The sequence below is a fragment of the Ambystoma mexicanum genome, chromosome 6p, assembly GCF_040938575.1.
Source record: "Ambystoma mexicanum isolate Mex_15411 chromosome 6p, UKY_AmexF1_1, whole genome shotgun sequence".
In the NCBI taxonomy this organism is placed as follows: Eukaryota; Metazoa; Chordata; class Amphibia; order Caudata; family Ambystomatidae; genus Ambystoma; species Ambystoma mexicanum.
Genome location: NC_090935.1, coordinates 773,413,578 through 773,427,987, shown reverse-complemented (window position 1 = coordinate 773,427,987; position 14,410 = coordinate 773,413,578). Strand labels below are relative to the sequence as shown.

Sequence of the window (14,410 nt, the reverse complement as noted above, 5' to 3'; positions counted from 1 at the left end):
GACGGGACACTAGTATGAACCTACGCAGAGTGCACCATGTCATGGACTTGATTAAAGACTCACGAAGGGAACTAGCGTTGGTGGCGATGTACACCGTCAAGGCTTTCGACTCGCTGGAAAGGCCATGGCTATTGAAGGTGCTAGAGGCATGTGGCAAGGGGGAAACGATGATGAGGTGATTGCGGCTATTATATATTGTCCCCACGGCCAGAGTCAAAACAGGGGAGTTGGTCTCACACGGATGGAGTTTAGAACGAGGTACACGGCAGGGATGCCCAGTTTCTCCCATTATATTCGCTTTGGCGCTGGAACCACTGGATTTCAAGCTATTTTTCGTGGCGGCGCAACTAAAAGCTACTGCAAAATGGCAGAATGGGCCTGAGGGGGAGTTGAAAGGACTAATGGGGGGGTTACAGCCAGGGAGACAGGGAATAGAGTTGCTAGGGGGGAGCATAGGAGGCAAGGGGGACACAGTGGTCTTTAAAACAGTTCAGGAAGTATGGACAAGGTCGCTAAGGAAATTGCATGCGACACAGCTATATAGCAGGGAACTCCCGATTGGATTTGATGCCACTATTAGAACGGCACTGCAAAGTGTGGGCCTCAAAGATCTGATAGACAACACGTCACACTGGGGGATCTCTTCAAGGACGGCAAAATGCAGACGTTCGAGTAGTGGAGACAGACATACCAAATAGCAAAGGGCCACTTTCTAACATACGTCAAGGTGGTAAAGCGCATGGCAACATTATGGGAGAGCATTCCGTAGGAACCGGAGGAACACCCAGTAATGCAGATGCTTCTAGGACTGGGGGAGGGAAGAGGCAGGGTATCGAGAGTGTATAGAGTATTACAGTCAGCGAGGGAGGACAGGGAACTGGCAATTAAGAGTAAGTGGGAAAGGGACTCGGGGGGGGGGGGGGGGGGGGGGCTACCTATCTCAGAAAAACAATGGGCGCGGATGTGGGAGCAGGTTCGGAAATCTTCTAGGAACGCACTATTTCAACTCACCCAATTTTATTACCTGTACAGAGTGTATCTGACTCCGGAAAGAATACACATGATCAACCACGCAACGCTGCACGAATGCGCACGATGCAGGGGGGGAACACGCCGGCTTCTGTCATATGGTTTGGGGCTGCCCAGTGGTAGCGAAATATTGGGAAGAGGTGGTTAGGAAAATGAATGCCATATTAGGGGTTCGTTACGAATGCACCCATGAGGTGAGGTGTATCTGTGGGGGCTGCTTCCGGGAGCAAAGAGGCATAAAAACAGAAACTGAATCGCACGATTCCTTTTAATATTGGCTAAAAGGCGGATAGCAATAGAATGGAAAAGGGAGGCAGCCCCATCAGTGCAACGCTGGCTACACAAGATACTTCGCTGGGCCATGGCAGAAATGGATTATCTAAAGAAGCATGGTGACCTGTAGGGGGAAAGTGCATTGGTGTTGGTCAGGGGCCAGTTGCTGAATAAGCTTGCCTCCACACAAGATCTAAAACAACCTTGAATGCAAGCAGGATTGCAAATACTGGAGGGAAATAAGAGGAAGCAGGGAATGGCGGGAACGGGAGAGGCCCTATACCCACGATGGCAAGGAGCAGAGGAGGAGCACTATGGGAAGAGACGGGATGATGTTGCACTGGGGGATGGGTGGAGGGGACGGGGGAACTGGCGGTGGGCTAGGGTAGGGATAGGGAGGGAGGGATGTGGGGGTTTCGGGGGTTACGGGACAAGTTGAACTTGGAATAGAGGACACAACAGAACGACCAAGGTGGTCCAAGAATGGGCCGGAGTCGGGTATGAAATAGTAGAACGACATGGGAATCACATTGGACTGTGGCGGATTACGCCCCGCCGGGAATGCGCCCATGAGGAGCCCAGCTGTGATACACAGGACTACCTAGATCCTATACAGGAGGATTACGCCCCGCTGGGAATGCACCCATGAGGAGCCCAGATGTGATACACAGGACTACCTAGATCCGATCCAGGACCCCACATGGGGCAAGAGACAATTACCAATAGCCTTGATAAAGACCCACAAGGTCGAAACCCGTGTCAGCTGACCACAATTGGGACCATGAGCCCACACCAAAATTGATGAATAAAACCTGCACTTATAACTAGACGCAAACAGCGTGGAAAATCTAGTTTCTCATCAAACAAAGAAATTGCGAGGTAGCCAGGAACCCCTCCCCCACTTCCCCCGCCCTATCATACCAATAAGGAGGTATGGGCTTCACCTCAAGAACCATCCTGTGACCTTGCACCAATCATAAGGGCATCACAAAAATAGACAGAGCTTAGCAAGGACGGTTCCAATCCTAGGGCCCAATTTCGTTTCTGGTTACATATTACTTCTGATGAATTGGTGCACCAAGTGGTGGCCCAAGGCTATTTCCTCCTATTCTTGCTATGCCTTCCCGATTTTCTTCTGCCTGATCATCCTTTTCAGGCACCAGATCCACTACTGCAGCGGTAGGTGGCAACCCTGCTTGAAATAGGTGCCATCAAATGAGTGCCCGCAGTGTAGAAGAACCAGGGATGGTATTCCTACTTCTTGCTGGTACTGTAAAAGGATGCACTACTGCAACTCAACTTGTACATGCAGTGCTTGAGCAGCAAGTTCTTCAGGAAGGACAAAATTGCAACACACTTGCAGATCCTCCAGGCCCTGGAGTTAAATGATTGTTTGATGTCACTCAATCTACAGGATGCTTACTATTATGTGCCTATTCATCCCAAGCACACAAAATGCCTGAAGTTTGTGATTGGCAGTATTCATTATCAGTTTCGTGTTCTACCTGTTGGACTCATCTTTCCCACAAGGGTGTTTACCAGGTTTTCAGTGGTGGCAGCCAGTCTTTGGAGATTGGGGATTCTGGTCTTCCTTTAACAGGGGTAATTGGAGCACGTTCCCTGTAGCAGGCTCCACACCATATCAGCCACACCTGACACCTCTTACACCTGCTGTGCATCGCCCTCAACTTCAAGAAGTCCCATATGACTCTCTCACAAATGCTCTAGTTAATTAGTGTGGTCCTGAACTCCACCTTGGAGAAAGCGTTCCCTACCGAGTACAGGTCTCTTCACATCCAGCAGAGGGTCATGAGGTTTTTGGATGCCCTCACAGTGCCGACCCTAGACTTTCTTTGGTTACTGGGTCTGGCATCCTTCATTTTTCTGGTGTCGGAGGACCAACTAAGATCAATGTCACTTCAGTGGGCCATTAGATCTAAATGATAACAGTTCTCAGGCAGCATGACAGACTTTGTACTGACTTTCTTAATGGGGGCTACTTTTTAGAATATGCATTCTTGTCCACACAGGCTGCTGCCATGGAAAAAATTATTTTTGGTGGCAATCAATTACGCACAAGCTCTATCTTACAAGTGAGATGCAAGTCCTAGCTTGCAAGCCCCCATTTACAGTGTTCACTAAAGACAAGGTGGCGCTTAGGGTACGGCCAACCTTTCTACCAAAGGTGGTGTTTGTATTTCATCTCTTACTGAAGATTCACCTTCCCGTATTCTACCTTCCGCTTCACCCGTCCAAAGAAGAGTAGAGATTTCATAGACTGGATCCTAAATAAGTTTTTACATTTCTAGAATGGGAGACTTTAGAGTGGAGACTAGCTTTTCATAGGTTACATGGGTCCTACACAATGGAAATCTGTAGCAAAAGAAACATTCTAATGGACTCCCTCCTTCCACTGATTCCTCATCTATGATAGCAATCTCCCAGTAGCAGCTGCTCTTCAGAAAGGTTTTCTGCTGACAGCGGTTGCAGCGCGGCTCTGCTTCGGCTCCTCACAAATGATCAGACTTGATGTCGGGCCAGTATATATAGAGGCGCTGCGCCCTGTCCTTTATTCTGTGCACTTTGCTCGCTACTGGAAACACTTATGAGTCTCATGAGTTCATCGTGATGCCGAATCCAGCGAGGTCTTGTGGGCTCAATCCCTGCATGGATTATGGGCATCAGATGTCTGAATCAGACCTGCATCGCATATGCCTTTACTGTCTTGGTGAAGGCCATGACGCACATGATACTGCGTCGTACCAATCAATGCACTTGAAGGCTCTTCGAGAGCATGAAGCCTAACTCCTCATCTTCCTCCACTAGTAGAATGGTGGTAAGTGAACACGTTTGAGGTCACTGGCATGGATCGCGGCACAGAGGAACGGTCCCCTGTCTTAAAGGACAAAACAAAGAAGCACTGCAAGATTTCCCAGTGGTTCATCGCAGCATCACTCTTCTCCTTTCAAGCATGGGGTCTTGCATGGACTCGGATGCTAATGAATATTCCCTGTCATCAGGCTGGCAATCCTCTGTAAAAAGAAAGCAGTTTTGCTTTAGACTGAAAATTGCTCGTCTCCTCTATAACCAATCATTGTCCTATGGGTCATACTGCTCCCAGCCAATGACACTCGTCCTCCTAAATTCCACCCCTGGTGGCCATCTTCAGATTGTTACTGCACGTTGCCAGTCCTTGCGCTTCCCTGCTCAAAATGCATAGATTTTTTGCTTTTTTTTGGATAGTTTTTATAGTTTTCTTCCATCTATTCTTTGTCTACCATCACGTGGTGACTACCGGCAGCGGGGACCCGTTGTCGGCGAAGATCAGTTTTTCCATCATTGGATCTTCTCTACTTGACTTTGACGTGCCCAGGCATGGCCTACATCTCACCACGACCATGTTGGATGTGGCAAAAAGGAGTATTTAATGACTAGCGAATCCTGAAGAACATTTACGTTGAGGACACGCACTTCAAGTGCCTTTATTGTCTTCATCCGGACCACGATGTTGACGGATGCGAGATTTGTCACAGCTTTCTCGTCGAAGACCAATCATGACCGCTACCGGAGGTTAGTGGTGTGGATCAACCAGGGGAAGGCCTCTGGCACGGCCTCCAGGCGCAGTCATGCCTCATTCAGGACTGGTAGGTCCCATTAGCATGCTCCCTCTGAGAAGAAGAGGTTGAGGTCCTTTGAGGATGCTCCTTCCGAGGGTATCCAAAAGAAGGCCAAGCACCACGCTCCCTCTGCTCCCTCGAAGGTCGCCGCAGCTGTGGGATCAAGTTCGGGGAGGGGTCGCTCCCAGTCGCCTGATCCGTTGACGGTTAGCATACCAGCTGGTAGGTTACCTCCATCTGCGAAAAAGTCCCTAACTCATTCTAAACTCACTTCTTCGAAGGACAAGTTGTTGAAGGCCAGACCTGCGGGAGGCCTGTCAGCGGCTCCCTCGTCTTCGTCAGCACCAGGGGCACCAGCCCTGTCAACGTCATCCTAGTCTACCAGTACCCCCACATGTTGACGGCCTCTTTGTCAACGACCTTGTCTACCAAGATCATTACCTCGTCAGCGGCCTCTTCATCAACAATCAAACCCTCATTGTCGTCCCTGTTGACACAATCAGCTACTATGTCGCCAAAATGTTGCCAAAAAAAGTTCAGGCTATTCTGACAACAGTATTTTATGGATGAGTCATTTTTTCTGTGTTAATCCAAAGAGACAGTTTCATTCATTTGGACAGAACATTGTTTGAACAACATATTTCCAAATAGACTTCCTGAATTGTTTCAGGGGAAGGGAGTCAACTCCTGACTATGATTGCTTTCCTTGAATCATCACTTATTTGAACCTTCACACTTTTTCTTTTGTTGGGTTGGAACTAGAGACATTTACCTTGCACAGTTTTGTATTTGTTAGTGTGAGGATGAGATACAATTTGGACACAAGGTCATCTGGCTTTAGTTTTAGTTTCGTATGTAGAGACATTCTCATTCTCATTAGGATACAGACTTTATTCCACTCTTTTTGCTTTAATAAACATGGGCAATGTTAAGAACCCTACCAGTGTCCGTCTCTCATTTCTGACCCCTCACAGTTTTTTCCGAACCCTTCTTCACCTTAAGAAAGTGTGTTGCATTCGCTGGACGTTGCTCATGGTTTGAAGTTTTATGTGGCACGCACGAAAGATTTTCAGAAGACATCTCAGCTGTTTGGCAGTTTTGGACCAGTGGGACATGGGAAGGCCCTGTCCAGGGTGACTATCCGGCTTTGTCATGCACTGTCAACGTCTGGCCAACAGACCTCTTCAGTCTGGTTGAGAGTGCACTCCACCAGAGCCATTGCAGCAACAACAGCGTTTCTCTCTGGTGTTCCCCTGCTCGACATCTGCAGGGCCGATACGTGGAGCTCCACCCACGCCCTCATGAGATTCTATTGCGTCGACAGGTGTTCCAGAGAGGAGTCCCGAGTTGGCCAAGCGGTGCTACGCAACCTGTTTGCTTGAGGTGAGTCTTTTGCAGGGGTAAGTGTATTGCTTCTGTTGAGCCTTGCCACCTCCCGTGTTTGTGTATATATACTGCTGAGTAATCGTATTCATGGCCTTGTGAATCCATGCAAGACCCCATGCTGGAGAAGGAACAAGTTACTTACCTGTAACTCCTATTCTCAAGCATGGGTCTTGCATGCATTCACATGAAAACCCTCCCTCACTCCCTCCTTGCCCTCTATGGCTCTTCTTGGTTAATACTGCCACTTTACACGCTCTACCAAATCTGAAGATGGCCACCAGGGGTGGAGCTTTGGAAGACGAGTGGCATTGTCTGGGGGCAGTATGACCCAAAGCACAATGATTGGTTTTAGAAGAAACAAGCAGTTTTCAGTCTAAAGCGAAACTGCTTTCTTTTTACTGAGGATTCTCAGCCTGACGACAAGGAATATTCGTGAGCATGTGAATCCATGCAAGACACATGCTGGAGAACAGGAGTTATAGGGAATTAACGTGTTCCTTCTTCATCTTCTAAGAAGGGAAGCCACCACTGCAAGGATTACTTTGAGGAAGAAAGCCCACAGGTACCTTTTCCTACACAATCTTCTACTCCAGAGGAATGGAAGTCTATCTGAATGAAGATGCTAGGCCCCTTTGCAAAGGACCCAGCTACGGCCCCAACACCAATGGTCACTGCATCAGCGGCTTCGGCCAAGCCGACGGATCACTGCGCACTAGGTAGAGCTGGCAGGGAGTCTGCAGTGAGACGCAACAAGATCTTGGTGAAGGGATTGATTGGATGGGTTTGGGTGTTGAGGAAAACCGGATAGAGGTTTAGGAAAAGGATGCTGTATGGGTTAGGGGATTTTAAGAAAGAAAACAAAACATTTCAACAATCCTACACTCGTTCATACATGCATACATACAACTACCATCTTTGCAGTAGGTTAAAACACTGCGCACTCCAGGTCTGGTTTTCTGGAGCAGTTCAAATGCTGCAATAAGAGCTTAAATTAGAAAGTGCACAAGCTTTTTTTGATTCACATGTGCTCATGCAGGCTGTCAAGAGAGTGTCCATGCACTAAGGGACTGCCTAAGCCTTCCACATGCAGGCTTCTGGGAACATGAAAAGTTTTACTAGAGGCTGCACGTGGCTTTGGGCGTGCATTTGTTCAAGAGCCGCACGTGGCTTTAGTATGCAGCGGTTAACCGCATGTGGCTTTGGGCGTGCATTTTCAATGCCACAGCCAGCTGCATGTGGCCTTTCAATATGCGGTTCTCATAAGTTGCACGTAACTCAGGGGTGAGATTCTGTTCCCACGTATGTGGTTCTCATAAGCCGCATGTGGCTAGTTTTTTTAATCTCTGTTGCCGCACATGGCTAATTGTGCGGTTCAAACATGCAGCGCAATAAGGTTTGGTGCAGTTCCATGCGCCTTGCATCATGCAATGCTGTGGCAAAACTTTAGTAACAGCGTGCGCAGACTTAGCTTTATCGAGCGCAGGATGGTCTGTAGCCTCTGGGCAATGCCCCCTGTGCGTGATTCCCTCTGTCTCTTCTCCCACTTAGCATGCGTCCGTTCTTCCCATTAGAGGCAGTGCCACTTGGCTTTGTTGCAAGGGGCCGGAATGGAGATCCTTGGGGCGTGGCCCCTCGCTGTGATCTCCAAAGCTGGAGCTCCGATGAATGCGACCGCTCGTGTTGGAGGACTGAGCACAAGCCCTGTGCTCGGATCTTCGCGCATGCGCGTTGCCGTGCCACTCCCAACATGGCCTGAAGAAAGTAGTTCCTGGCTCTAGGATTGCTGGGTGATGTAGTTTGCAGAGCTTTCTTTGTGCAAAGAGGGCAAAGAAGACTTCTGTAGGGCTTACATCTCTTCCAATGTCTTTTCTTTGTCTTTTTTAAAGCCCTCCAGCATCCCCCTTGGGTTATACCACACACATTCTTGCTGAGACCCGTGACAATTTGGGGTTCCAACTTGGGACTTGAACCTTTTCCTGTCATTCTTGATTGGGTGTACCTTTTGAACTTTTACATTTTACTCCAATTCAACTTCTCATGTTGAAGACAGTGTTCTTAGTGGCTATCACGTTTGCAAGGCGTGTGAGTGTGATGCAGGCATTGTCGTCTAAGGCAACCTTTGAGCAGTTCTGTAATGAGAAGGTCTCTTCCAGAGTTAGGCAATCCTTTTTTTTTACTAAAGTTGTATCTGACTTTCATGTTATTCAGAAGATTGAGCTGCCTATTTTTTCCCCTTTATCTAACACCTCTAAATATAAGGAAATGCTTCATAGATTGGAACCGGATAGGGTGCTCAGTTACTGTTTGGCTAGAACAGAGCCTTTTTGTTGAGATGATCAATTGTTTGTATCCTCCCCGTGGGCACGGTTGTGCTGCGCAGTTACCATGCAAACATTGTTGCACTGGATTGTGCTGTGTATACTAGAGGGTTATGAGAAAGCTGGTGAGGAAGTTCCGTCGGGACTCCTATCTCACTGTACTAGAGATGTAATTTAGCTGCTTTAAGCCTGCCTCCATCTGTTACTCTGCTTTGGGAGTCTATCCAGATGGGAAATCAGTGAGAGGATGCAATCCATTGGAGGAAAAATTACTTAACGGTAATGTTCTTTCCATGGATTCTCTTCCAACAGATTTCTCATCAACCTCCCATCTTTGCCCGCTTCTGAAAGCTTTTTGTGGGAGAAGTAAAAAGAGTTGTTGAAAACCTGTTGGATACCACACTATTTGTTCAATTTAGGTTGTGCTTTATGATTTTATAGTTCCTTTGCACTTAAATATCCATAGAAAGAACGTTACTGGTAAGTCATTTTTTCTTCTACGTGAGACTGTGACTTTTATCTCTAAACACTATCTCTTCCAACATGACCTGTTTACTTTAACAGCTGTCACAGCAGCCATATAGTTATTTCTTTCAATTTTACTCTTGCGTCACAACTTATTAAATAGCTGACATTTCAAAATATGTGGTTTTCCTTTCTGTTATAGACGATCCTGCTGCCTGGGCTGGTCTAATGACTGCCTGCTACGCTGAAAATGCAGTTTCCTACTTGAAGAATACACTGCCTAAGAGAAGAGAGCTAGACGTTAACTTTGCAGCCACAGTTTCAGCTAAGTGTAAGTTGGAGCACAAACATATTGACAGACATTAATTTTCATGGCATGCTTTTAGATTAATTTAATTTTTGGGAGCACGTATTTCTCCCAACAGAGAGCTTTTTTGATCTTCAAATACAAATTCTTAAAATGTATGTTTCATACATGCAAATTTTGCTGCAAACATTGAGGCCTTCTGTTTTGGAAATTCAAGACATACCTTATTTTGTTTTATCCTCACTAGTATAACAGCTTTTGAATTTTTCTGATATTTGTGAATTTTGCCAATGGGATACTATTCCAAAAAGGAGAAGAATGTTGAAGCCTACAAAAATTCAGTGAAATAGAAAGTTATTTGGAATAAAAAGGTCAATGCATTGAATGCTCTTCTCAATGACTTTCTTAGTTTACTTTCTAATGTGCCTTGAGTCAGAAACAAGCTATGCATTCAGAAACGTACAATCTCGCGCCCCGAACAACTCTCCACCTCACCAAACCTCTCCACGATTATTGCAAAACAAATAGTTACAATAAAGTCTGCAGATAAGTGAGGCAGAATTATGTTACAGCACACCGTTAACTACAGGGAAAGAATTGGTCAGTAGCCAACAAGAGTTGTTATCAACCACTAATGATGGATCCTACATGGTCATTAGTGGAACAGACACAAATTTTGCAATATTTATAAAATTGGATCAGCAAGAAGGTCTTTCCTTGGTTAATAGGGATCCTAGACTACCAGCAATATATGTTCTCCTGAAAGTCCATAGGAATCTTATGGAAGACCCGGGCCTCCCCATAGTTTGAAATTTTGACTTGGTATTTGGCTTATTATTAGAGTTTTTCCGAATCCTTTCATACAGAAAAATCCCTCATATGCAATAGATTTGATACATATAACAATCTTTGAAGTAAAGCTGTTTGATGAGCATGTGGACAGCATGGCTACGGTAGATGTGGCATTCTCCAGTGGGGTGCAATGGCTATAGCATAGCAAAAATTTCAAAGCAGAGCTCATCCGATCATTATAGACCATGATTTTTTAAGAGACTTGGATGAAATTGCTTTGGGTGGGAGTATTTTATCTTTGAGATGTAGCACATTTGTGAATGGGGAAATGTGAGAGACACTGCATAATTTACAACAAGAATGTTTTTGCGGAACATGTAAAACAATGGAAAAGATACTCAGATTAACTATTTATCCAAACTACTGGAAAAAAAGCACCCAATTGCACTTTGAAACCCACTACCCTTCCTGTTTACTGGGAGGATTGCTCTTTCGCCAAACACCAATAATTAGACTGAATTGACAGAATTTGTCAGACTTTAAGATTCATTTTACAAAAGTGGCAGATAAACGCCATCAGAGATTGTGAAAAGATATCCACAGTGAGATCATTAAAGAGAGCTAGGCACTAAGGCTTCTCACCAAGAGGTTAAATAATGATTCAGAACTAAAAATGGAGTCTTCAACCCATTGAGTAACAAGGTCCTCCAATTGATTAAAAGCAATTGCGACATGAATAAGGACTGCAGCAACTCTTTGTTGTGTCACTTTAACAGTCCATCAAGGATCTCTTTCTACAAAAACCTAAAATGGCAGGTGAGATTCTGGTTAAATTGCAACTCTAGCAATTCCATTTACATTAGTACTTGACCATGTGAGTTAGGTTTATTAGACACCCAGTCTGAAAACTGTTAGAATAGGCAAGTAGAAGTTGTGTATGAGGAGTGACCAAAGCACAACAACATTAGTGCATAAACAATATAATGATACAGAAATACAATGGATAGTAAATTTAAAATTAAAGAACACAATTGTGGTTCCAGAGGAGTAGGTCTAATGATAAATAAACTGATGCGATACTAGGAGGTACTTGTAAATCTAAAACCTCTGCTGTGATGCAGTGAACACGTAATAGAAATAAGTAACCACAAGAAAATAAAGCTGTAGGTTCAACAGAAGTCAAGGAAAACACACAAAGAAGCACTCATGTCTCAGAGGGGAAGGCAAACAGTCGGAAGCATTAGAATCATATGGCCATTTGCCAACTCCATGTTCTTTCTCTCCATTTTCAACCTATAAAAAGGAAAAAGAGTGTTGTTTCTGAGATTACACGTTTCAGGCAGGATGGCCTCTCATTAATGGTGGATACTAGCAGAAGATGGGGCGCTTAAGACAAACAAAAGTGCTAAAAGGCAGCAATGACTGGGCACAATACTCCCCCTTGTATCGGTGAACTTAACAGAAAATCCTGCTCCTTTTCCCTCACAGGGGCAGCCATGACTAATTACACCAACAATAACACAGGTCTGGATGTGGAAGACCGATTATTTCCCCAATCTACTAGTGCTAAGAAATAAATCAGTAACAGTGATGGAGGTTACTTCTTGAAAATCACAAATCTAAAAGTATGATATGGAAGATTCTAGATGGCATCAACATTTTCCCATTTAATTTGTTAACATATTTTGAATAATTGCATATTTCTTTCAGTCAAAGTACAAAGCGCTGGATATTGACTAAGCATCCATATGCTTAATCAGAATATCATGTGGCATCGTATTTGTATTTATTTTATTTTTATTGCGCGCCTTGCCCCGGGGCATCTGGGCTTTCACGTTGGATTCTGACCAAAGCATACAATAGATTTGTTCAATACATAAGGTATGACGGACTCGACGGTTCATGTTCATGAGGTTCGGTACCAGTGGTTCAAGGTGAAGGCGTTACACAGTTCACCTTGTCAAGGTCTTCTCAGTTATAAACCACCATGCATAGTTATAAAGCTTCATGTACCAGTATGCTTTTTGTTTTTTGATTCCCTGGCCCCCAAAGTATATAAGGCACACCTTCTAATGGATCGCATCATCCTACAGATTTTTCGTCTTGATGGATGCCATGCAGCGGCAGCTGTTCTCTGAAAATGACAGTTGGCGGCATATTGTAACTCAGGATTGTCACCTCTGATGGTCCACATCTTTTTTTTTTAAATAGATTTTATTTTCTCAAAACACAAACCAAACAAAACTTGCAACATCATATACAATATCAACCACCTTTAACATGTCATACACCTTACCCCTTGTCTTCCCAATATTCCCTCCCCCCCTACTCTCATCCCCCCACCGCCTGCTGTTTATTTCTCTATAAACACTCTATGTACCATCAGGAAAGAATCACCTGTACTCATGCAAGTGCCTGTCCTCTTCTACTTTCTCAGTGGAAACCTTAGTAAACAAAGTGTACCAAAAGGCTTCCCATTCCCCTCTTCCCTCCAGGGCAACCCACCGTCTCTCTGCCCCGCCACTGTTTCCACCATTTCCCACCTATACATGTCCCTCCACCAGTCCTCTATTCCAGGGCCTTTGGACGATTTCCATGGCATTGCGATTCTAAATTTAGCCAAGATACACGCTAAATCCTTCAGCTTGGCAACATGTTTCGGGCCCCATGGGGCACAGGAAGCACCCCAACAGGCATGCGCTCGGTGAAAGCGCATCCAGTACTACTCCCCCTTTCTGGAATCTACTTGCTATCTCCTGCCATTACCGCCCCACCACCGGACATGCCAAAAACATATGGAGCATGCCCGCTTCCATGTCGTTACTGTGAAGCAGAATTATATGCAGTACTCTTTGGGAACACCACACACAATTAAGACTACAAGTGACAGTACAAATTCACCTTTGGTAAAGCCTGTACTACACAGTTAAAGTGGTAGCGATGGCTGAGCAGCCTGACTTATCTCAAGAGTAAGTGAGCAGTATCAGGTAGTTACACAAAAGACAGCAATTACTATGATTCAGGCAAACACTGACTCAAGGTTTTCAAGTAAAAGAATATACTTTTATTTCACTCTTCAGTTGTATAACATTACGCAGTCTAAAAATCACACTCTTAATACACCACACCACTTCCCTTAAATTCCAGACAAGTTAAGCTCACAAAATGAAGTGGGAGCAAAATGGCACTCCAGCAATTTAAAAGGGAGGGAAAGACACAGTTAATAGAAATTAAATCACACCAACAGGTAAGTACTCAGGGCAATTGAACAAGAGGAACTACAGTGATAGGATCAGGTAGAAAAGGCTTAGGGCCAAAGTCAATGGGTCAAAAGTCTTTTGCTCAAGATCACACGGTTCAGGGTAGTTTGCGATAAAGTTTGTGTCACGGATTCCGGACGAGGTTGGTTGATAGAAAGGTTAGTTCAAAGAGAAGAGAAGGACAAGCCCTCGGATTGGAGAAAGATTTCAAACACTTTCACCGTGGCTGAACGAAACAAACAACCGGATTTGCACAGTACCTTAAAACGGAAAGGAAGCTGTAGCTGAGGCGGACGTTCCTGGTAGTTCCTGCAGGCTCACGGTTCCTGAAGTGACTGTCGGACTGACAAGAAGTAGGAAGACTGGAGGGTACTGCACTACCCAGGGAAGAAACCAGCAGCAGAGCAAAGCAACAAATAAAAGGTGTGCTCCTTAAAACCCAAGCAGGGTCCGGCCTTCCTGGCTATCCGGCCCACTGTAGCTCTGTACATCGAATTCGACCAGAGGAGGGGTCCTGGCTTGCAGTTTGGGCGAACTGGTTGGTCCCACCAGCTCAAGGGAGGAAGTTTCCTGGAGGATCTTCTCTGTCGTCGGATTCTGAAGATCTGGATCTGCAGCAGGGCTTCACCCGGCGGTTCAGTCGTTGTAGGGGTCCTCTTCCATCAGCTCCTCGTTGGTTCTTTCGTTCCAGTGGCGACTCTTGTCTTTCCAGTCCCAGAGACCTGCTTTTTATGCAGTTTTCCCCCATTCATACAGCCTGGCTGTCAATCAAACAGCAGGGTAGCTGGCCTGGCAAGGCCAGTCCCCTTAGCCAATCAGACAAGAGTGCGACTTGGGTTACCAAGGGAACCCATGGCAGGGGTCCGAAGATCCCTCCCTCACATCCTGCCTAACTAGACTATCAGGCGCCTTAAGGAGGGCTTCTGTGCAGAAGCCCGCGAAAAGACGGTGAACAAAGGAATC

At 45.5% G+C, this 14,410-nt stretch overlaps 1 protein-coding gene across 1 annotated transcript in view; it reads left to right on the top strand.

Moving 5' to 3' along the window:
* Positions 1-14,410, top strand: part of SKIC3 (SKI3 subunit of superkiller complex) — a 2,336,627-nt gene that overhangs the window by 2,011,037 nt on the left and 311,180 nt on the right. The window contains exon 35 of the mRNA XM_069627646.1: positions 9,291-9,419. Coding sequence (XP_069483747.1) covers positions 9,291-9,419 — 129 coding nt within the window. The remainder of the gene's footprint in view (positions 1-9,290; positions 9,420-14,410) is intronic.